Below are 22,585 nucleotides of genomic sequence, written 5' to 3'. Positions count from 1 at the left end.
CAAGCTACCCTTAGGAACTGTGTCGCCTTCTATGGCTCTGCATCAGCTAACCAACTCTCAGTTTGCCCCACGAAAATTCCTCAGCGCTGCCTCTTTAGCCCAACATCAGCTCTGCAGCCCTCCACACTACCTACGTCAGCCTCTTGGCCCTCTGTGTCTTTTGTATTGGCCTCCTCAGCCTCTGCATTAGTCTTGTCTACCTCTGCGTCAACCTTTTTAGGCTTTGCGTTGTCTCTCCAGCATTGTTTTCAGAACCGGCCAGCTCGGAACCGACTCGGCCGAGTTGGTCTGAGCCGATGCCCAAAATATTGACCCGGCCATGGAAACAGTTCGGCCGATCAGCTTAATACTGAGCCGGCCAAGTTGTCTAACAACTCGGCCAGCTCGGTATTAACTCGGCCGGCTCGGCTGAGTTAGAGACTGCGGCCCACAAAATCCTGTAAACTGCGATTTAAAAAAAATAAAATTTGGGGGACTCCAAACCAGTTTATAGTTTTCCTATTTGGTCTTTGGGGTCCATTCCCCTCTCCTAAACCCTATTTAACCCACCCAACCCCTCTCATTCTCTCATAGCGATCTCATGCATTTGAGTGAGAATTTCAATGAGAGTTTGTGAGGAGTTGTTGAATTTGTTTTTGGAGCAGCAGTGAAGAGTCTTGGACAAGCATTGTAGTTGGAGTGAGGAGCTTCTTGGGCAGCCATTTGGAGCAGCATTTGCCATTGAGGAGTTGGTTTCTTGGAGCAAGCTTGAGGAGGTAGTTTGTGCCTGGAGGTATTTTTTTTCACTTGTAAAAATCTGTTTTTGCTTATTAAATTTTATGTGCAAATCTGGAAATCCTAAAGAGTATATTTTGTGAAAGAAATGAACATTGAATCAAAGTTTTTTTTGTTTGTTTTCATTTTCAGATTTTTTGCTTTCATTTCCAAGTCAAAAAATGGCACCTAGAGTGAAAGATGCTGCTTGGGCATATGTTGAAATGGTTGATAGTCAAATGCATTGCAAATTTTTCCATAGGAAAATTAAGGAAGGTCGTGGGGGCATTAATAGGTTGAAACAACACTTGGCAGGGATTTGAGGCCAAATTACTCCATGTACCTCACCAGAAATTGGGGAGATTAGGAAGGATTTGTTAGCCAGCTTTAAGTTTAAAGAAGATAAGGCTAGGCAAAAAGAGTTGAAATTGGGAGGAAGAGGAATATACAAAAAATGTTGGCTACCAACCCCCATTTTGATTTTGAGGGTTCTTCCTCTATCCCTTGTACTTATGCATCCAATCCCTTTTGATATGTTCCTCCCTCTTTTGAGTCTATTCAAGAAAAGGGAAAGGGTTAAATGAAAAAGGGTGATATGAATATCAAAAGTTATTTCACTCCCTCCTCTCTATCAGATGCACATGGTCCTCAAGCTAGTAGAAGTCAAATGCAGCCCACTTTAGATGACCATTGGAAGAAAGAATTGAGGGAGACTGCTTGTGATTACATAGCTAGATGGTGGTATGATGTTGATATCCCCTTCAATGCTTCCCATTCACCATATTATGAGCCTATGTTTGATGCCATACATGCTGCTGGAAAAGGCTTCAAAGGCCCTACTATGCATGAGCTAAGGGGGTATCGTTTGCAGAAATAAATTTTATCCATTAATGACTATTTGAAAGATTTCAAGGACTCATGGGCAAGAACAATATGTACCATCATGTTAGATGGATGGACTGATCAAAGAAACCGTACCATCATAAACTTTCTTATCTTCTACCCACAAGGAACCATGTTTCTAAAATCAGTTGATGCATCTAATAAGGTAAAATATGGGCAATTGTTGTTTTAGTTATTGGATGAGGTTGTTGAGGAGGTGGGGGTGGCTAATGTTGTTCAAGTCATCACAGATAATGCCTCTAACTATGTTCTTGCTGGTAAACTGTTAGAGGAAAAACACAGGACCATCTTTTAGACCCCATGTGCTGCACATTGCATAGACCTCACGCTTGAGGATATTAGCAAATTAGATTGGGACCTTGGGTCAAAAACACTGTAGATCATGCCAAAAGCATAACAAAATTTATCTACAATCATTCATGGATTTTGAGCTTGAGGATGAAACACACAGGGGGCAGGGATATTATTAGGCCTGCCATCACTAGATTTGCTACTCATTTTTTAACATTGCAATCTATGCTTTCACAACATAGAAACTTGCAAAAGATTTTTTCCAGTGAAGAATGGAGTCAAAGCCAATGGTCTCACAAACTGGAAGGCAAAGAATTGAAAAAGAAAGTTAATGAAGAAATATTTTGGAGAAAGGCAGTAGAGATTGTGAAGCTTGTTGAGCCACTGGTTAAGGTGTTGTGGTTGGTGGATGGGGAAAGATTGGCTATGAGCTTCATTTATGAGGCTATGGATCAAGCAAAGGAGGAAATAAAGAGGGCACACAAGGATAAAGTAGGCTAAGTATGAGCCCATTTGGGCAATCATTGATGAAAGATGGAACAATCAACTCCATCGCCCTATACATGCAGCTAGGTATTTTTTGAATCCACAGTATCATTATAAAGCTAAGGTGACAGGAGCATTGAGGGGGGAGGTTAGAGATGTATTGATTGACTGCATTGGCTGCATGATCCCAATGAAGTGTGATCAGCTGGAGATACACCAACAGGGCACAACCTTCAGCACTGCCTCAGGTACCTTTGGGGAGAACCTAGCAAAGATTGCAAGGAAAGCAGATGAGCCAGGTAAACAAAAATTTCAATTTTCAAATTCTTAATACTTATTTTGTTAAATCGTTTATAATTTGAAAGTTGGATATAATTTGTAATTTTGTTGAGCTAACTCATTACACTCCTATGTTTTTCACAGCACAATGGTGGGAGGCTTTTGGTAGCCATTGTCCAGAATTGCAGAAATTTGCAATTCGTATTTTGAGTCAAACTTGCAGTGCTACACCCGACATCTGTCATCATGCTACTGTCGTTAAGGACTCCCATAACCAGATATGATCCAAGAGTTTGGGCACCTCAAGGATTTTGCTCGTAGTATGTAGTCCTCCTAACTACAACTCAATGTCTCCCCACCTCTTCTCTAGAGGTGCATGAGCACTCATGGCACAATCGTCATCAGTCTCGACCTCTTTCTCCGCCTTCGCTGGAGCTGCCTTTGAATAAGAAGCCTCTCCTTTGCTTTTCTTCCTTGGACACTGGGATGCATAATGTCCCAGCTCCCCACAATGGAAGCACTTAACCTTGGAGATGTCCTTCTTCTTCCTCTTTTGTAGCCCCTGTTGTCCCACAGATGCGAGAGTTGCATCCTCCTCCTCCTCCTTCTTGACTCTGACTCCCTTACCACTACTCCCTGCCTTGGTCAACCTCTTGATCTCTTCCTGTCGAAGAGCTGCCCACATCTCCTCCCAACTGGGAAGAGTAGCCTTGCCCAAAATACTTTGGAAAAATGTCTTTGACTCCTCGGAGACTGCATTTAGGGCAGTCTTGACCATAAAATCTGGATCCGGTGTAGACCCCACGAAAGTAAGCTAGTCGTGAATCTCCTGCCACCTGAGAAGGAATGGATCTATCTGCTCTCCCTTCTGCATCTGATACGACCTCAGTTGATTCTCTAATAGCATTTTCTGCCGCACGAAAGAACCCTGGTATAAGGTTGTCAAAGTGTCCCACATCTCCTTTGTTTGTTCTTCTCAGCAATATCTCTAATAGCATTTTTTGCCGCACGAAAGAACCCTGGTATAAGGTTGTCAAAGTGTCCCACATCTCCTTTGTTTGTACATCTTTGACCCCATCAAGGATCATGCATTTCGCCCTCGCCTGGGCATCCTCATACTTCTCTTTCTCAGTTGGGTCAACTGGGATAGCCACTACTTTCAAGGCATAGTCCTTGATTCAATATCGATCCAAGACTGCCAGGATCTTGGCCTTCTCGATGAGAAAGTTGGAAGCCCCATCCAACCTGTCCTAATTCCTTAGTTCGTTCAGTGCCATTTCAACTCCTCTTCTGGACTACGTATAAGTCTCGACTCCCCTCTTGGAAATCTCCCTCTGAGTCCTGATTTCCCTCCTAGAAATGCTCTGGCAAGCTGTCGAACCAGTCCTCTACAATCCTCCTTGCAACTGCAACTTGGATCTAGATTCCTTGGCTAGAAATCCGTCAGGGTAGTGATTCCCTCTACCTTGGTTTCGTCTCCTTAGACATTGTTCTACCTCGATAGAAACAGCGTCCCACCAGCTCCTCAAATCACAATCTACACATGGCTCCCCAAGTCTCGGCAACTGAAGAAACAGAGCCTTTTAGGCTCTGCGCAATCCCGACAAAGGCTGAATCTGCTCCTTCGACCAACTGCGTCAGTCCTACCTGGCTGAGCAGGATGACATGGCTCTTCATTAGCCTCTTCTACCTCTCTCTGCCTCTGCGTTGGGCCTTCCCTTGGCTCGAAATGATGTCGTAGGTTCTGCATCACTTCTTCTCTTATTGCTTCTGCTCTGGAACAACGTTGTCTCTCGGGACAGCTGCTTCTGCTGCAAATTTTTAGATTTCTACTGGTGTCTTCAGTCCTCCTGTGATCTGCAATCGCTCAGATACCATGTGAAAATTTCTGAATCTAACACATCATAAATCCCTACTACTATTTCTGGTTTATTATCTCCTACTTATTCTTTACATTAACAAGTTATTTAATCATATAAACATCAAAAAACACACAATAGAAGCCTTCACACATATACAAATCAACAACTGAAATAAACTGAGCCAACACAAGGGACACCGTTATTTTTGGACAATAGTCCCCGGAAAAACCCAATGCGAGAAAACCAGTGCAGCAAATATGAGGGTTTTATTATTATGCAGTTTTTTGAATACAACTAGGGTGCCAGAAACGACTAACCCTTCAGAGATTTTCCTTGTCAGAAGTACCTTTCTTCGGAGACAGATATTCCGACTAATCAGCGACCGGATGAATAGCCTCACAGTGACTTCGACTACCCCCTTAGCTGGACAGCGAAAGCTGCTCCAAGCTACCCTAAGGAACTACATCACCCTCTAGAGACTGCGTCACCCTCTACGGCAATGCATCAGCAAACCAATGCTTACTCTTCCCCACAGAAATTCCTCAACGCTGCCTCTTCAGCCCAGTGTTAGCTCTGCAGCCCTCTGCGCTACCTGCGTCAGCCTCTTTGCCCTCTGCGTCTTCAGCCTCTGCGTCAAACTCCCTAGGCTCTACGATGTCTCTACGAAACTCTCTCTGCCTCTCTGTTCTGTATTCTCGGCCTTCTGCCGATCTTCCCCTCGCTACAACAAATCACTAACTTGATTTCTCAGCAAACCCTACTGCCTCTATGTCAGCCTCTTGGCCCTCTGCGTCTTCTACGCTGGCCTCCTCAGCCTCTGCGTCAAACTTCTTAGGCTCTTCGCTATCTCTACGACACTCTCTCTGCCTCTCTGTTATGTATTCTCGGCCTTCCGCCGAACTGCCCCTAGCTACAACAGATCACTAACTCGATTTCTCAGCAAACCTTGCCCTAGAAAATTGAATTGACTGATCAACTTGGTGTATCTCCAACCGACCCTCAAGCCTCCTCTTATACTTTTCCGGTTGACGATTCAACAGCCGAGCTTAAGTCCCTAATCAACAGCTAAGATTAGATCTGGCTTGATTTTCGTTATTTAGAACTTTCTCACCCATATCATATTAATACACATTAATATTTTAATTTTCCTAAGTTTATACTTAGGAACCCCATTAAAAATATTAATCATTTTTATATCTCTCCATTCGGGTGGAATTTGCCCAAATGATTTCTGGGTCTTGGATATCTCGTGTGCCTTAGCCTCTCCACCAATTTTCATGGCTAGAGCACATCCGATGCTACCAAAAACCAACAAAGATTTTTCCAATGTTCCACCAAGACTCCAGGATGGGGAGGCGCGGGTGCAGGGAGACGCACAAGGGGGACGTGTGGGAGTACCCTCAAATTTTAGGGAAATTTAGTGGGGATGGGGGCACGTCGGGGTATATATATATATTTTTTCCTTTTTAATATATATATATTTCAAAATTCATATTGAATAATGAAAGCATAAATACAATGATACATGCATATTTGAATTAAATAATGAAATACATTGATCCATACTCATCATCCTTACTAACACATACATGATTCATCCATAGATCACGAGATTCAATAATGAAATACTCCAATCCATATTCATTATTCATTATTCACCATTCTAGAATCTACATTGATTTAAAAATTCAATTCATCATTCTAGATTCTAAATTGATTTAAAATTAGAATTCATCATTCATCATTCTAGAATCTAATTAGTACTAAGCATAATAGACTATAATAGATATTGAAAGTTGAATACTGGAATAGTAAATTGATATAACTAAAACTCGAAAACAGTGGAGTGATGAGTCTAAAAGTCACTCTAAAGTACAAAGAAGGCTTGGTGCTCCTAATTAAATACTAATTCCATCGAATCCTAAATTCCTGAAAAACTGTTAAGTTTGCTGGATTTTGAGTGAGATCCAAAATTCTACTTTCTCCATATGAAATCCAATGAGGTCAGAACCATTCTCAAACATCTTGAGTCATTTCATGGTAATGTTAAAAATTTAAGTAATTCTCCTTTATCTTTCATTTTGGTCAAATACATTAGCATGAATTAGCATTAGTATGAAAATATGCTCAAATACTAGGTTTTCCTTGTCATAAATCATTGTTTACAAGCAAATTTAACGGGGGACACGTAGCCCATACTGAGGAGGGACACCCAGGCATCCCCTTTTTGGGGAGTCGTGTCCCCCACGCTAGGGAAATGCCCCCCCTACGTCTCTCCCGCGTCTCCCCAAAAGGGGGGCGTGGGGAAACGTTTCCCTAGACATCCCCCAGTCCTGGGTGCATGGGGTGTGAGGGGTGCACCCACCCGACCCTGGGGGACGCGTCCCCGTGGAACACTGATTATTTCAGATCTTCCATTGTGTTCATTGTAGAGAATCTACCATCATTTACATCAGTGTTTGCAAGGTCATATCATCTCCATGAGGGTCGATTTCATCTCTTCCAAGAAGGTCGAGTACCAAGCTTTGAAGGTTGAAACTTGAAGGAAATTTGCCAAGACTGAGAGAACAAACTTGGGGACAAATTCTATGCCCATTTCCAAATTTAATTTATACCCTGAGATCAGAAGGTGCCAAAGAGGAATTCGCATTTCATCTTGTGATAGTACCACAGATTTATCGATGCCAACGGGAGTTTGATTTCAGTGACCAAAGTGTTTTTAATGAGGGCCGAGACCTCTCATCACTTCTCCTAGGTGTGATCAGTATTTTACAGAGATTAATTTCTATTATAAAGGAGGCTGAATCACTTTTAAGGAGGCTGTGGTATTTGTGTCAAGTTCCAGCCAATGTTTTAAAACTCCGACTTGGCCAAGGGTCGACTCCGACTCCGACTTCGACTCAGTATCGACTTGGCCGCCTCGATTTCAATGACTCGGTCGTTGTAAAAAATCCATTAAATATTTATTTTTTATAAAAACACATAATTTTAAAGATTTTCATTCATGTTTCCAAACACACAGCATTAGAATATAGATAGAAGACAACATATGATCAAAGTAGGCTCATGAATATATCCATTATATCAAAATGGCACCCAGTGCACTGTCCAATACATACACGATGATGATATAGAGATCAAAACAAAAACACATAACCAAGGAGGCTAGAAATGGCCTCTACAACAAAAGTCTATGACCAGTACTACTGGCTACTGCTAGAGTTGCCAACATCATCTGGCTCAGTGTTACTTGGGAGCGGGAGCGAAAGCGGGGAGCGGGAGCGAAAACAAGAGCGGGAGCGACATTTTCAGAAGCTCCCAGTTTGGGAGCGAATCCGGAGGAGTTCGACAACCAATGTCACTAACATCAAGGTACATAGAGGGATTGGTGCTCTTGATTAAATACGAGTTCCATACCCTAATACATGACAAAATTCAATGGAAACATTGCAAACCCCCAATCCTGAAATCCTGAAAAACTGATAAGTCTGCTGGATTTTGAATGAAATCTAAAATTCTACTCTCTCCATATGAAATCCAATGAGGCCAAAATCACTCTCAAACATCCTGAGTCATTCCTTTTACTTTAAGAATTTAACATTACCATGAATAGCATATCAACACTAGGGATACGGACTCGGCCGGGCCGGCCAGGTTAATACCTGGTATTAACCAGGCCGGCCGAACCGGTTCAATAGCCGGGTCAAATTTTTTTTGACCGACTCGGACCAACTCAGCTGAGTTGGTTCCAAGCCAGCCGGGTTTAAAAACACTGGTTCCAGCACCCAAGGATCGAATAGCATGTGTACTTTGGACATAATTCCTATATATTGAGGACGCAATTACAGTGGGTATTAAGGCTGGCTGAATTCCTCTTCCTGTAACAAAGGGGGCCAACTGTTGCACAACTATGATCAGTCCCAGATCTGAAGGCTTCTTGATCTGAGTTCTTCATCCTGTAGCTGTTGGTGGCCGAACACACCTTGTATTGACTGTGCATTCATTCCAGAATTAAAGATCTTCATTTGGGCTGAATTTTGTGATCCTGTAACATCTTGTCTGTGATTCTGGCGCAACCAAGAAACTTTATCAGACCTGTAGCAGCTGGTAATTAAAGGGCTGAATTGTCAAATCAGATTGCCATATCAGTGTGGAGTGCTTTCCAGGTGTCATCTTGCAGTGGCCATTGTAATTTTCTGAATATCGCTATCAATGAAAGAATCAGATTTTTCCTATGCTATTGGTTCAGGTTCCCTTTTAAGTTGCTATCAAACTGTTTTTTCAAAGTTCAGTGTTATTTATTGACAGTAAATTCTGGAGCATGCACACTAACTGTTTGCAAAAAGGTGTCAAAGAAATTTCTGTGTACCCTCTTATTCTATTGCAAATTATATATCAGCAGTTGAAGTACTTTCATAATGTTTGCTTGGCGCTGAAGTACTTTCACATGAAACATATAAAGAAAACACCTTCAGCACAGTGTATGCCAACCATTTGACAAAACACCACAGTGACCAAAACCAAATAAACTCAGAAATTTTGTAGTTTCTCCAAGATATTCCGAAAGGGAACATTACAATATTTTTCAACAAAAAAAAGTTGCTCGAGCTATTATCTAAAATCCCCCTTTTTCTATTTTTAACACCACACATGATATCAATTAACAATGCTCAAGTAGTAATTTAAGCAAAGGAGAGTATAATTTATAGCATTATATGATTATAACTTATAAATACCATATTCTTTATATCAAATCTTATTGGTCTCCATCGCAAAGAAATCATCACATAAAAAAAAATGAATTCAATCATGTTCATCACGAGAGTTAAATGTGTGGCAATTTCATTGGGTTATAAGAACAAAAGTAACATACCGACTCCAATAATTGGCCAACACTTATGATATGTGGTGGAGGGGCGGGAACATAAGTTTTGGAGAGAATACGAGGTATATCTGCAGCAGACGTCTCACTTATGAGGTCCTCATCCATGCAAGAACTTGCCGGTAAAGCCTGATCACATTAACATTATCCTCTTTAAGTTCTCTATAGAGATTAAAATCACAAGAATTTCATTACAAACAAGTTAACACTTCAAACATAAAGAAAGAAAATTCACAGAATTTTAATCAATGTTTCCCTTCCCACTATAGCTCCTTAGGGTTCCTGTCTATGTCAATACGAAAAGGACTTCCTTGCTCCCATATTTCAATGTTATTTGTTTCCAAATATGTTTAGATGAAACTTTTATACACATTTGGACAGACCTCATCAAATGAAAGTGATTCCTTGGAAAACCCTGCTTTATGGCCATTGCCAGACTCCAGCAGGAGTTGAGGACCAAAAGCAAATCCATCAACCGGAGAAAATGTTTCTGACAATTCTTTGGCTATGTTTCCATCATCCTGCAAAATGACAGAACATACAGGGAAAAGAGAAATTTAACTACACCAATCAATATTGTACTGAAAACTGCCACTTTCGACAAATTCTTTACTATGATAAATAAAATAAAATAAACACTGCTAATGCTACAAATTAAACTTACATCAGATGATGTACACAAAGCTTGGACTATCATATGAACCAGTGCTTCATTGGACTCGCTCTCAGTCAGCATCACAGCCAAAAGTGAGGATAAGGAAGCACCATCATCTGATATTGACCCATACTCCTTCAAATCTGCATGAGCTTTAACAATAAGCCGATCGTCTTCTGAGAGCTCCAGGTATGGATCATCCTGGAACAGAAAAAAAATCTTTTCATTTAGGAAAGTGTACCGAACTTTTACATACTGTAAGAACAATATTGGTGCTTTAGTAAAAAGCAAAAGAATAATACCGTTCTTGTGTTGCTTAGTTTGGTTTGGGAAATATGAAGTCCCGTAAATATGAAAAGGTTCTTTGAAATGGCTCAAGAAATTCATATACAGTAATTCATGCCATTTTTGCTACTGTTCTCTCGATTTTTGTGCGTTGCTTCTTTGGAATTCATGCCTCAGCTCTTCTATTTTTTCGCTGCCTCTTTCTCCCAGAAAATCGTCCTGCTGTTTATACAATCTCCTTGGAATTCAAGTCCCTTTCTCTCAGCGGCAAATTCTCCTCCTCCTTGAAGTTTTCTCCTTAGCCTCCCTTCTCCTCATGCTCTCTCAAGTGTGAAGTGAAGAATGAAATCCCTTTTCCTCTTTTGTCTCCTTGGAAAAGATTGAATCCCTAAACCTAAGATCCAATGGTTGAGATTTCATCCTTAAATCTCAAGTGTGGTTGAGATCAATTCTCCCAAATGACCCCCTTCATACGTTGGCCCTATCACTTAAAAGTCTCCTAGTACATTTTCTAATTTTTCTCATAAAGTGATTTTTCACCTCACTTTAATATTAGAAAAATACACTTTGTACTTTTCACATAAAGTCACTTTATAAAGTACAAGTGACTTTAATATTAGAAAAAGTACATGGTACAACACTTCTAAGTACCTTTTCCACCCATGACATTAATATAACTCATAAATGTCATCAAGACAAAAGTAATTAATGTGCTCACTAGGCTAAAAGGGATAAAAGCCTAGTAACACCTCTCCTTGGTACTATTTTCAACACTCCCTCTTACCGAGGAAGGTGTTGCTCACCACTCCCATCCTGTCTCTAAAAAATACATGCTTGCCCCTTGGCAATGATTTGGTGAGAATGTTTGCTACTTGTTCATCAGTGGATATATACTCAAGCTTCATTACCCTTCGCTGAACCTAGTCTCTGATGAAGTGGTATCTGATCTCTATATGCTTTGACCTATCATGAAATACTGGATTCTCAGAGAGTTTGATACAACTCTGATTATCACAGTGAATCGTAGTTGGTCTCAACATCTGACCAAGTAAACAATAAAGCATCTTGCGAAGCCACAATTCCTCGCACCCTTCCTGACTCGCTGCCATATACCTTGCCTCTGCACAGGTCAATGCCACTGATCCCTGTTCCCTGTTGAACCATGACACAACCACCGAGCCCAACGAGAAACAACATCCGGAAGTACTCTTCCGATCACTGACACTGCCAGCCCAATGTGAGTCTATGCAACCAATCAATCTGACTCCATCACATCTGACATAGTCCAAACCATAACCCACTATGCCTGGTAAGTACCTCAATACAAGTTTTGCAACCACCCAGTGTACTCTCCTGGGCTCCACCATAAACTGACTCAATGTGTTCACTGTAAAACAAATATTTAATTACGGTTGACCAAGCATATCAATGAACCAATTAACTTGTGAAAATTTCTAAACAAAAGTACTACTGCAATGATTAATATTATTTCTTCAACTTATTACATCAGAAATAAGTTATCCATAGTATTCTTGCGGCAAATATCGAAATATATTCTATTCCAACTCTCACAATTGAAACATTGCAGAAAGTAAATGTAAGGAAATATACTAGCACAAATACAACCACAATGACAACTATTTTCAAACAATCGTCCCCGGAAAAACCCAATGTGTGAAAACCGGTGCAGTAGGTGAGGGTTTTTATTATTGTTCAGCAAATTCTCTTGTACAAATTACAGCCAGCAAAATAGGAATGAGAAATTTTACAGACACTTCTTGACCAAGTTCTACCCCAAGCAAAGCACCTCTTCCTTGGAATCCTTTCGATCCTCTCTACGTCAAATTGCTCTCCTAGGCTCAGCGTCAAGCTGCCCACGCAGGCTCTGCATCAAACTGCCTCTACGCTGCCTCTTTCTGCGTCACCCTGTTCCTGCTCTGTGTCTTGCTACCTTGCACTCTTTGAATGTGTTGATGCCCTCACTCTCTTTCTCACCTACAACTCTCCCTCTGATTCGATTTTCTCTTGCTGAACTTTGACTAGTGAGAAAATCGATCTTACTCAGGTAACTGAGTATCTGCCTCTGGTGTATTCTCCAAGTGCCCATCAAGTCTCTTCTTATAATCCTCTCGTTGATCATTCAACGACCCAGATTAGATTCTAATCAATGGTTAGGATCATTTGACTTGATCTTTGCCTTCTTTTAGAAGTTCCATCCACAGTTTAGATTAATACCCATTAATTAGTTTAATTTCCTAAGTTTAGACTTAAGGTCCCATTTAAAATAATTAATTATTTTAATAAAAATGTTTCCGGGTGGAATTTCCCAAAATGATTTCTAGGTATTGGAGAATGCATGTTTCTAAGCCTTCTTGCAAATTTTGAGGCCTAGAGCACAACAGATGCTACCCCAAATCAACACTCCCTCTTAGCAAGGAATGTGCTCTCACAATATACTATTATTGCATACTGCTCTGACTCTGAATCATCGTCCTCCGTGATGTTGATGTCTGACATGCTGTCTACCAACTACTGCATTGTTGATGTAACTGTACTGTTGCCTTTGACACTACCACTATCAATGCTACATTTGTACTACAGCTCCCTCTGAATGTCTGCATCTGTGTTGTTGTTGGCATTGCAACTGCCAACTGTCCCTGAACTTAGCTCTTCCGAGAGCCTTTGTGAGTATATCGGCCACCTGCTCTCCTATGGGGACAAACTATAGTTGTATTACCCCACGTTGTGTGAAAATTACTAGTCCAAGGAACCCCTATTGCAGCAAAAACTGAATTTACTTTTCCTACTCGATTTTAATATACATTATCAAGTTATTTTTTGAATACTGAACTAAATTACTTCGGCAACCTACACTACTTCAAATTTGATTACATGAAACAAAAAACTGAGCAAAGAACAAGATACATAGGACACAGTTATTTTTGGACAAAATAGTCCCCAGAAAAACCCAATGCGAGAAAATCGGTGTAGCAACTCTAAGGGTTTTATACTATGTTGCATGGGTTCCCGAACCCAGGGGTGGGGTTCTCGAACCGGCATGGGTTCTCGTCCCCACATTCCGGGTGCTGGCACGGGTCCCTTTGAGAAGAACCCTGAAGAACCCAGTTCTTCTTGAAAGAACCCAAGACTTTGAAATCATAAATCGGGTTCTTTTGATACATCGGAAAGGATTGCAAAGTGTCGATGTAGATGTAATATTCCCAACTCAAATATCCTCAATTTTCTCTTAAAATTTTTGAGTTTTTAATTGAGTTTCAATGAGTCTTAATTGAGGTATTTTATCAAATAGTTGAAGGACAATTGTTGTAGATGTTGGTTTTATATTTTCTCTCAAGTGACATGGACAGGGGTCATTGCAGCAATGGGAAAATGCTTCAAATAACCAGACAACTTATTTATAAACTCAGAATTAGACTTTCACTGCTGTTACAACTTAAAATGATGAAAATTTCTGAGCATAAACAACCATGCAATTAACTAGACACCAATAGATGTAGTGAAGCTCAAAACGGTGGAACCTGGTAGCATTATAGCAAAATATAAATGGAATATCAGCGTTTAAATAATAGATCTTCAGCCATTAAAATCAGTCTTCTACAGCAGAGATGGATCAGCAATAAACATAGCTTGTTCTCTGAAAAATTGTTGCTTAACAAGGCAAAATGTGATATTGTTTAAGAGCAAATTTCCCAAATTTTACAATGCCATTGCGAAGGACACACCTGGAACATGCTCCATCTGATAAGAACTTAAACTTGCTGATTGTCAGAGCTTCTGCAATTAACTTGATTTCTTGAGTAGGCAAGCTGCTACAGGATTTGGCAAAAATCTTGAAATCTGGACAGTGAATAAGGATACATAAATTGGGCTCTATTATCTCTTGAAAGAGGATATTTGATCAACCTTTAACCTCTGAAATCAATACGGTTAAATCATAAATATTTTAGTTTTCTTGTTTAAAGTTGAAAAATATACAAATTCATATATATTATAATTTATAAAATATAATATATATATATATATATATACCCTCGACGAACCCACGCACCATGTTTCAAAAAATGACGTGCCCGTCCCCGTCCCCGAACCCACGTTTCTTGGCAACATAGGTTTTATATTATTAAGAAGTAGTTCTAAATACAATATTGGATGCCCTCCTGACAATCCAGTGACAAAGAAAATACAATGGCGGAAAACTGAGTGAATTTTACCTCACTTCACTAGGCAGATTCTAGCTGATCCTGTAGCAAAACTGGCTAACCTCGACTACCTCTGCGTTGGCCCTGTGTCAACCTTACAAGCTCTGTGCCAGCTCTGCGTTGTCTCTATTGCCTGCTGCGCCAACCTTCTTGGCATTTCCCCGGCAGTTCCAGCGTTCTGTGTAAGGGCAACTACTGCTTCTGGGCTAGCCCTTCTGGCTTTGCGTCAGGCCTGCATGGGCCTAGATTGGCCTAACGTCAGTCCTTCTAGCTGTTGCACTGCCTCCATTAGCTTCTCTTTGCCTCTCTGTCAGTACTCCCAAACTATCCCTGCCCCTCTGCTACAAAATGATCACTCAATTCGAATTCTCAGCTTCCTATCCCCAGAAATCGAACTCCAGATTAATTTGTTCTCTTCGTGTGTGTTTCTAAATGAACCCCAAGCCTCCTTATACTTTTCTCATTAAGACTTCAATGGCCGAGATTAATTCTCTAATCAACGACTAAGATTAAAACTTGACTTAATCCGCTTTCTAGAACATTGTCACCCATATTTTGATTAATACCCTTTAATACTTTAATTTTCCTAAGTTTAGACTTAGTAACCCCATTAAAAATCTTAATTATTTTAATAAAATACAATCCAGGTGGAATTTCACCAAACGATTTCTGGGTTCTTTATAACTCATGTGCCTTAGCCTCTCCACCAATTTTCATGGCTAAAGCTCATCAGATGCTACCAAAAACTAACACGTTGAACAAAGTCTCTAATAAAGTGACAACGGATATCTATATGTTTCGACCAATTAGGAAACAATGGATTCTCAGAGAGTTTGATACAACTCTGATTATCACATTAAACCTTGGTCACTTCCATCATTTTTCTGAATAAGCTCACAAGCCATTTTTTGAGCCATATGGCTTCGCATGTAGCTGTGTTCGCTGCCATATATTCTGCTTCTGCTAAGCTCAGTGCTATTGATTTCTGCTTCCTGCTGCACCAAGATATCATCATCCCTGATCCAACACTGAAATAGTACCTCGAGGTACTTTTTCAATCTACTGAATTACTTGCCCAATCTGCATCAGTGAACCCATTCAAACTGACGTTCTCCCCTCGGGAGTACTTCAAAAGTTCTGCTATCTGCTTTTTCCGCGTACATACCTAAGAATGTGTCTTGCTGCTGCCCAATGCACTCTTTTTGGTTCTACCATGAATTGATTAAGAGTGTTGACAACAAAACAAATGTCTAGCCTAGTGTTGACCAGATACATAAGCGACCCAATGAGTTGCCTATACAAGGTGGGATCTACTTCCTTGTCTTCTGATGCATCTATTTTCTTCCAGTTGGTGATCATGGGAGTAGCCATGGATCAACAATCCTGCATTATGAATCTCTTCAGAATTTATGTAGCGTACCTTCCTTGTCCAAGGAAAATTTCCCCATTCTTCTGCCAAACTTCCAACCCAAAAATAATGCATCAATCCCAAGTCCTTCATGTCGAATTCAGCTTCAAGATTCTTCTTGCAATCCTGGATGAGCCTGGATGACCTAGTTAGGAATAGGTCATCTACATACAATACTAGAATAAGTGGCTCATTCTCTACCAACAAATAGTAGAGATTGGGATCAACATCACTCTTGACAAAACCCAACTATTGCAAGTAATGATCAATTCGACCATACCATGCTCTAGGTGCCTACTTGAGCCCATACAGGACTTTCTTTAACCTGCAAACATGATTTTTCTTCTCGGGCTATTCTATATACACCTCCTTTTCTATCACTTCGTTCAAGAATGTTATATTGACATCCATCTGGTGAATCTCCCATCTCGTTTGCGCTGTTAGGGATATAATAGATCTGATAGAGGTGTATCGAGCAACTTGGGCAAAGGTTTGTTCATAATCTATTCTTCCTTTCTGAGCATACCCCTTTGCCAGGAACCTTGCCTTGTACTTCTCTATACTGTCGTTTGCATCATACTTGATCTTGTAGATCCATCGTGATCCTACAATTGATCTATCTTCTGGTCTAGGTACTACTTCCCAAACATCATTCATCATGATGGAGTTGTATTCTTCCACCATGGCATCCACCCATACTTGGTGTTGAACAACTTCCTAAAAGCTAGAGGATTTTTCAACCTGAGCTACTAATGCCTGGTATCTATCTGGTTGTCTATGCTGCCTCTTCTCGTCTCTATGAGCTCCAACAAACTCCTACCCATCCCTCAGTGTTTGTCGTACTTCTTTGCTAGTTCTACCAGTGGCGATAAGAGGCTCAACCAACTCTTCCCCCTGATCTTGTCCTTCCATATGTTGAGAATCATCTGCATTTCCTCATTTTGAGTAGATATTGGTGTTGGTCACTGTATTCGATCCAGGCGTATGTCCTCTTGCTTGTCCTTCTTGCTGCCCCTACTGCTCTTGGACTAACGAAACATCACTTGGTTGATCTTCTATAGGCATCTCACGAGATTTCCTGAAAGCTCTATCTTCGATGAACTTTGCATCTCGTCTTACCACAATCTTCCCACTGCGAGGAATGTAAATTCTATATGCCTTTGAGGTCTCATTGTATCCTATGAGATACCCCTTTTTTGCAGTCTGATCCAGTTTATTGCGCTTCTCATCTAGAATGTGACAATAAGCCATGCTTCTGAATATTCTGAGATGACTACCTTCCGGCTTCTTCCCTATGAAAACTCCTTCGAGCATTCTTTTTCCCAATGCTCTATGAGGAGTTCTATTCAGGATACATACTACTGTGTTGCAAGCTTTTGCCCATAGATGCCTAGGTAGATCTTGATCATACAACGTAGCTTTGGCTGCCCCAACAATAGTATTGGAATTTCTAAGTCTAACTGTTAGAAACCCTTCATGTACTTTTCTGATTTATTTTTGCCTACTTGTTTTGATTAATTAACAAGTTATTTACCATGTAAATACTGAAAATAAATACAGGTACATGTTCAACACATTACAGATCATCAACTGAAGGAAACAAAACAAGCACACAAGTGACACCGTTGTTTTTGGAACAATGTCCTCGGAAAAACCCAATGCAGGAAAACCGGTGCAGCTATCTAAGGGTTTTAATTATTAAGTTGTTTTAGAATACAATCTAGGTGCCAAAACTGGCTCACCCAACAGAGAATAATCTCGGCAGTAGTACCTCTCAGTCGGAGATAGATGTTCCGGCTGAAACCCCAGATAAACACTCCGACAGCTCCCAACTCGAATCTACCCCACGAAAACCCCAGCGTCAGCCTCTAGGGACTGCGTCAGCCGTTTCTGGCCCAGTGTCTGCCTAGCGTCACCCTAGCTCACCCTGCGTCAGCCTTTGGAGGCATTGCGTCAACCCTTAGAGACTACATCACCCACGTTGGCTCTCTGAGGCACTACGTAGCTCCTGGTTGCCTCTGTGTGAGCCCTGGCTGGCTCTGCATGAACCTCTGGCTAGCTTCTGCGTCCCTCTCTCCTGAATTCTGAGTTGATCCTCCTGGTACTATCTTTGCATCTCTGCTTCTGTATTCACTGCCCCTCAATTGCAACTATGATCACTCTTTCGACTTCCTCAACAAACCCTGCCCCAGAAAATCGAAATCTGAGCAACTTGGTTTGTTCTCCAGGTGAACCTCAAGCCTCCTCTTATACTTTTCTCATTGACAATTCAATGGCCGACATTAGGTCCCAAATCAACGGCTAAGATTAACTCTTGTTTGATCCATGGATTTTGGACCCTTCTAACACAGTTTTATATTAATTCACATTAATATTTTATTTTCCCTAAAAGTTTAGACTTAGGGACTCCATTAAAAATAATAATTATTTTAATATCTCCAAACCTGTTTAGAATCTGCCCAAACCATTTTTGTGTATTGGAGATTTCATGTGCTTTAGCCTCTCCACCAATTTTCGTGGCTAGAGCGCATCCGATGCTACCCCAAACCAACACTCCCTCTTAGCGAGGACTGTGCTCTAGTAATACTCCTCACTGAGCATCATCCTAATCATCCAACATTGGTCCCTGTGCTGATGCTAGGCCTGCTGCCCAACTTCCTTTGCACTGTTGCATCATGTACAACAGCCCCTCTCATCATGTTGCATCGTGTTTCCCATAGCATTGTCACTGCTAGCTGCTGCACTGCAACTCAGTTACTGAAAATTAAGTAACAGATTTCCCAACTCTGACATCTCTGTCAGGCTAGAGACACCCTCGATGTTGAAACTCTCTCTATCGATGACAAGTGCCCATTCTCTGACCTCTACGCTGCTGCAACAACTCCATGCATCTCGCACTACTGCCTCACGCTGTCATGGGAATCTTGCACTGTAGCTTCCCTCTATCGCTCCATCTGCATCCGTCTCTACTGACATCCTCCAATACTGCTACTCCTCTTCGAGGCTCCGTAGCAAGGTATGATCCAAGATGCTGGGTACTTCGAGGATCTTGCCCCTCATCGCCTGTAGTCCATCTGACTATAGCTCGATGTCTCCCCACTTCCGCTCAAGTGGCGTGTGAGCAGTCATGGCACAATCATCATCTATCTCCACTTCCTTCTCCGCCTTTGCTAGCACAGCCCTGGTCTCGGAAGCCTCTCCCTTGCTCTTCTTCCTTGGACACTGGGTCACATAATGACCCATCTCCCCATGGTGGAAGCATTTGACCTTGGAGAGGTCCTTCTTCTTCCATTTCTCCTACTTTCCCTAAGATGCTAGGGCAGCATCCACCTCCTCCTCCTTTTTGATTCCGATCCCTTTGCCGTTGCTTCCTGCCTTGGTCAGCCTTCTAATCTCTTCTTGGCGAAGAGCCGCCCACATTTCCTCCCAATCTGGAAGGGCCGCCCTGCCCAGTATGTTGTGGACAAACACCTCCTAGTCTTCAGAGACTGCGTTCAGGGTTGTTCTCACCACCAATTCTTGATCCGGCATAGCCCCTATGGAAGTCAGCTGATCCTGGATCTCGTTCAATTGACCGAGGAAGGTGTTGATCTATTCTCCCTTTCGCATCTGGTATGACCACAGCTGATTTTCTAGTAGCATCTTCCTCTGCACGGAAGTAACCCCGTCAAGGATGATGCTCTTGGCCCTCACCATTACATCCTCGTACCTATCGTTATCAGTCGGATCAACTGGGACCGCTATTGTCCTCAAGGTGAATTGCTTGAGACAGTTCCTGTCTAGAACGGATAAGATTATGGCCTTCCAAACTACGAAGTTTGAGGCTCCGTCCAGTCTGTCCTGGTCTCTTACACTGTTCACTGTCATCTCGCTGCTCCTCTGCCTCCCTCTGAGCCTTGATTTCCCTCCTGGAAACCCTTCTACCAATGTCGAGATGCTCCCACTCCGATCGTTAGTGAAGCTACAACACTAATACAAATTTCTTGGCTAGAAATCCTCAATAGCAACTCCCTCCTCCTTGGTCTTGCCCTGTTAGATATTGTTCTGACTACAATACCCCACTAGCTTCACTCTGCAACTTACCCACAACCTCCTAAGCTCCAGCAAACTGAAGGTTAGAGCTTCTAGGCTCTGCACAATCCCGACACCAGCAAAATCCGCAACTCCTAGCCATGGTCGTCAATTCTCCCTGACTAAGAAAGATGACCAGGCACTGCATAGGTCGAGTCTGCTCCCCTCTGCCACTACGCTAATCCTCTTCCCAGCTCAAACTTGATGACGCAGGCACTGCATCACCCCTTCCTTGCTGCTTCTCTGCTAGGAACAACTTTTGTCACTCGGGAGAGTTGTTTTCTGCTGCTGCCGCTCTGCTCGGCTGATGTCCTCAATTCTCCTGTGATCTGTAACCACACTCCGATACCATGTTGGTGTTGATTTGGGGTAGCATCGGATGTGCTCTAGTCGCGAAAATTGGTGGAGCGGCTAAATCACATGAGATCTCCAATACCAGAAATGGTTTGGGCAGATTCTAAACAGTTTAGTAGATATTAAAATAAATAATATTTTTAATGTAGTCCCTAAGTCTAAACTTAGGGAAAATAAAATATTAATGTGAATTAATAAAAAATTGTGTTAGAAGGGTCCAAAAGTCATGGATCAAGCAAGATATAATCTTAGCCATTGATTAGGGACTTAATCTCGATCGTTGAATTATAAATGAGAAAAGTATAAGAGGAGGCTTGAGGGTCACTTGGAGAACACACCAAGAGATCAAGATTTCGACTTTCTGGCGCTGGGTTTGTTGAGAAAGTTGAGAGAGTGATTAAAGTTGCAACTAAGGGGCAGTGAATACAGAAGTAGAGAGGCACCGAGAGGATTAGCGCAGTAGCCGAAGAGAGGGACGCGAAACCAGGCAAGGGTTCACGCAGAGCCAGCCAGGACTCATGCAGAGGGAGCCAAGGGTTGCGCAGTGCCTCAGAGGGCCAACGTAAGATCTCCAAGACCCAGAAATCGTTTGGGGAAATTCCACTCAGATGGAGATAAATTAAAATAATTAATATTTTTAATGGGGTTCCTAAGTATAAACTTAGGAAAATTAAAATATTAATGTGTATTAATATAATATGGGTGACAAAGTTCTAAATAACGAGGATCAAGCCAAATCTAATCTTAGTTGTTGATTAGGGACTTAATCTCGGTTGTTGAAGACTCAACAGGAAAAGTATAAGAGGAGGCTTGAGGGTCAGTTAGAGATACACCAAGTTGATCAGTCAATTTGATTTTCTAGGGCAGGGTATGCTGAGAAATCGAGTTAGCAATCTGTTGCAGCGAAGGACAGTTTGGTAGAAGGCCGAGAATACATATCAGAGAGGCAGAAAAAGTGCCGAAAAGACAGTGCAGAGCCTAGGAAGGCTAACGCAGAGGCAGCCAGGACTGATGCAACGGCTGAGGTGGCCAGCGCAGAAGACGGAGAGGGCCAAGACGCTGACACAGAGGATAGCAGAGTTGACATTGGGCTGAAGAGGCAGTGCTGAGGAATTTTCGTGGGGCAGACTAGGACTTGAGGGGCAGACGCAGAGCAAAAAAGGGTGACGCAATTCTAGAGAGAAGCTTGGAGCATCTTTCGTTGTCCAGCTAAGGAACTGTTGAAGTTGTTGTGGGATCAATCATTCAATCGCTGATCAGCCGGAATATCTGTCTCCGAGGAGAGGTACTTCTACCAAGGAAAATCTCTGAAGTGTGAGCCAATTCTGGGACCCTAGTTGTATTCAGAAACTACATAATAATAAAACACTCATATCTGCTACACCGGTTTTCCCACATTGGGTTTTTTCGGGGATGATTGTCCACAAATAACGGTGTCCCTTGTGTGATTGTCTCAGTTATTTTCGTTGTTGATCTGTATATGTGTTAAGGTTGCATTTGTGTTTATTTCGGTATTTATATTTATAAATAACTTGTTAATGTAGTAGGGATTTTTGATGTGTCAGACTCAGAAATTTCAACATGGTATTGGAGCATTGCAGATCACAGGAGGACTGAGGGCACCAATAGAAATCTGAAATTTACAGTAGCAGCTGTCCCAAGGACAGCAGTGTTCCAGAGCAAAACTAGCTAGAGAAGAAGTGACGCAAAGCGTACATCAGCATTTCAAGCCAGGAGGAGGGTCAGCACAGAGGCAGCGATGGGCAGATCAGACATATGCAGTGCCCGGTCATCTTTCTCAACCAGGAAGGATCTGCGTTGTGGCTAGGAGGAGCAGATTCTGCCTTTGTCGGGATTGTGCAGAGCTTGAAAGGATCAGTTTCTCCAGTTGTCGGGGCTTGGGGAGCTATGGGCAGATTATGATTTGAGGAGCTGGTGGGATGCTATTTTTGTCGATACAGAACAGTGTCTAAAGAGACAGAACCAAGGTAGAGGGAATCACTACCTCAACGGATTTCTACCCAAGGAATCAAAATCTGTGTTGCAACGACAAAGGAGGATTGGGGACGAGTAGTTCGACAATTGGCAGGAGGATTTCCATGAGGGAAGTCGAGACTCAGAGGGAGTCTAGAAGAG

The 22,585-nt window shown here is 41.8% G+C and overlaps 1 protein-coding gene across 1 annotated transcript in view; it reads right to left on the bottom strand.

Moving 5' to 3' along the window:
* Nucleotides 1–22,585, bottom strand: part of LOC149247084 (protein SEMI-ROLLED LEAF 2-like) — a 268,352-nt gene that overhangs the window by 27,254 nt on the left and 218,513 nt on the right. Inside the window, exons 11-13 of the mRNA XM_089443366.1 lie at nt 10,121–10,312; nt 9,840–9,977; nt 9,448–9,585 (exon numbers count right to left, since the gene is read on the bottom strand). Coding sequence (XP_089299492.1) covers nt 9,448–9,585; nt 9,840–9,977; nt 10,121–10,312 — 468 coding nt within the window. The remainder of the gene's footprint in view (nt 1–9,447; nt 9,586–9,839; nt 9,978–10,120; nt 10,313–22,585) is intronic.

This window comes from Pinus tabuliformis, chromosome 7, assembly GCF_031772625.1.
Source record: "Pinus tabuliformis cultivar Carrire ecotype Pingquan chromosome 7, CPIR1, whole genome shotgun sequence".
Classification (NCBI taxonomy): domain Eukaryota; kingdom Viridiplantae; phylum Streptophyta; class Pinopsida; order Pinales; family Pinaceae; genus Pinus; species Pinus tabuliformis.
This window is presented reverse-complemented; position numbering and strand designations above follow the sequence as displayed.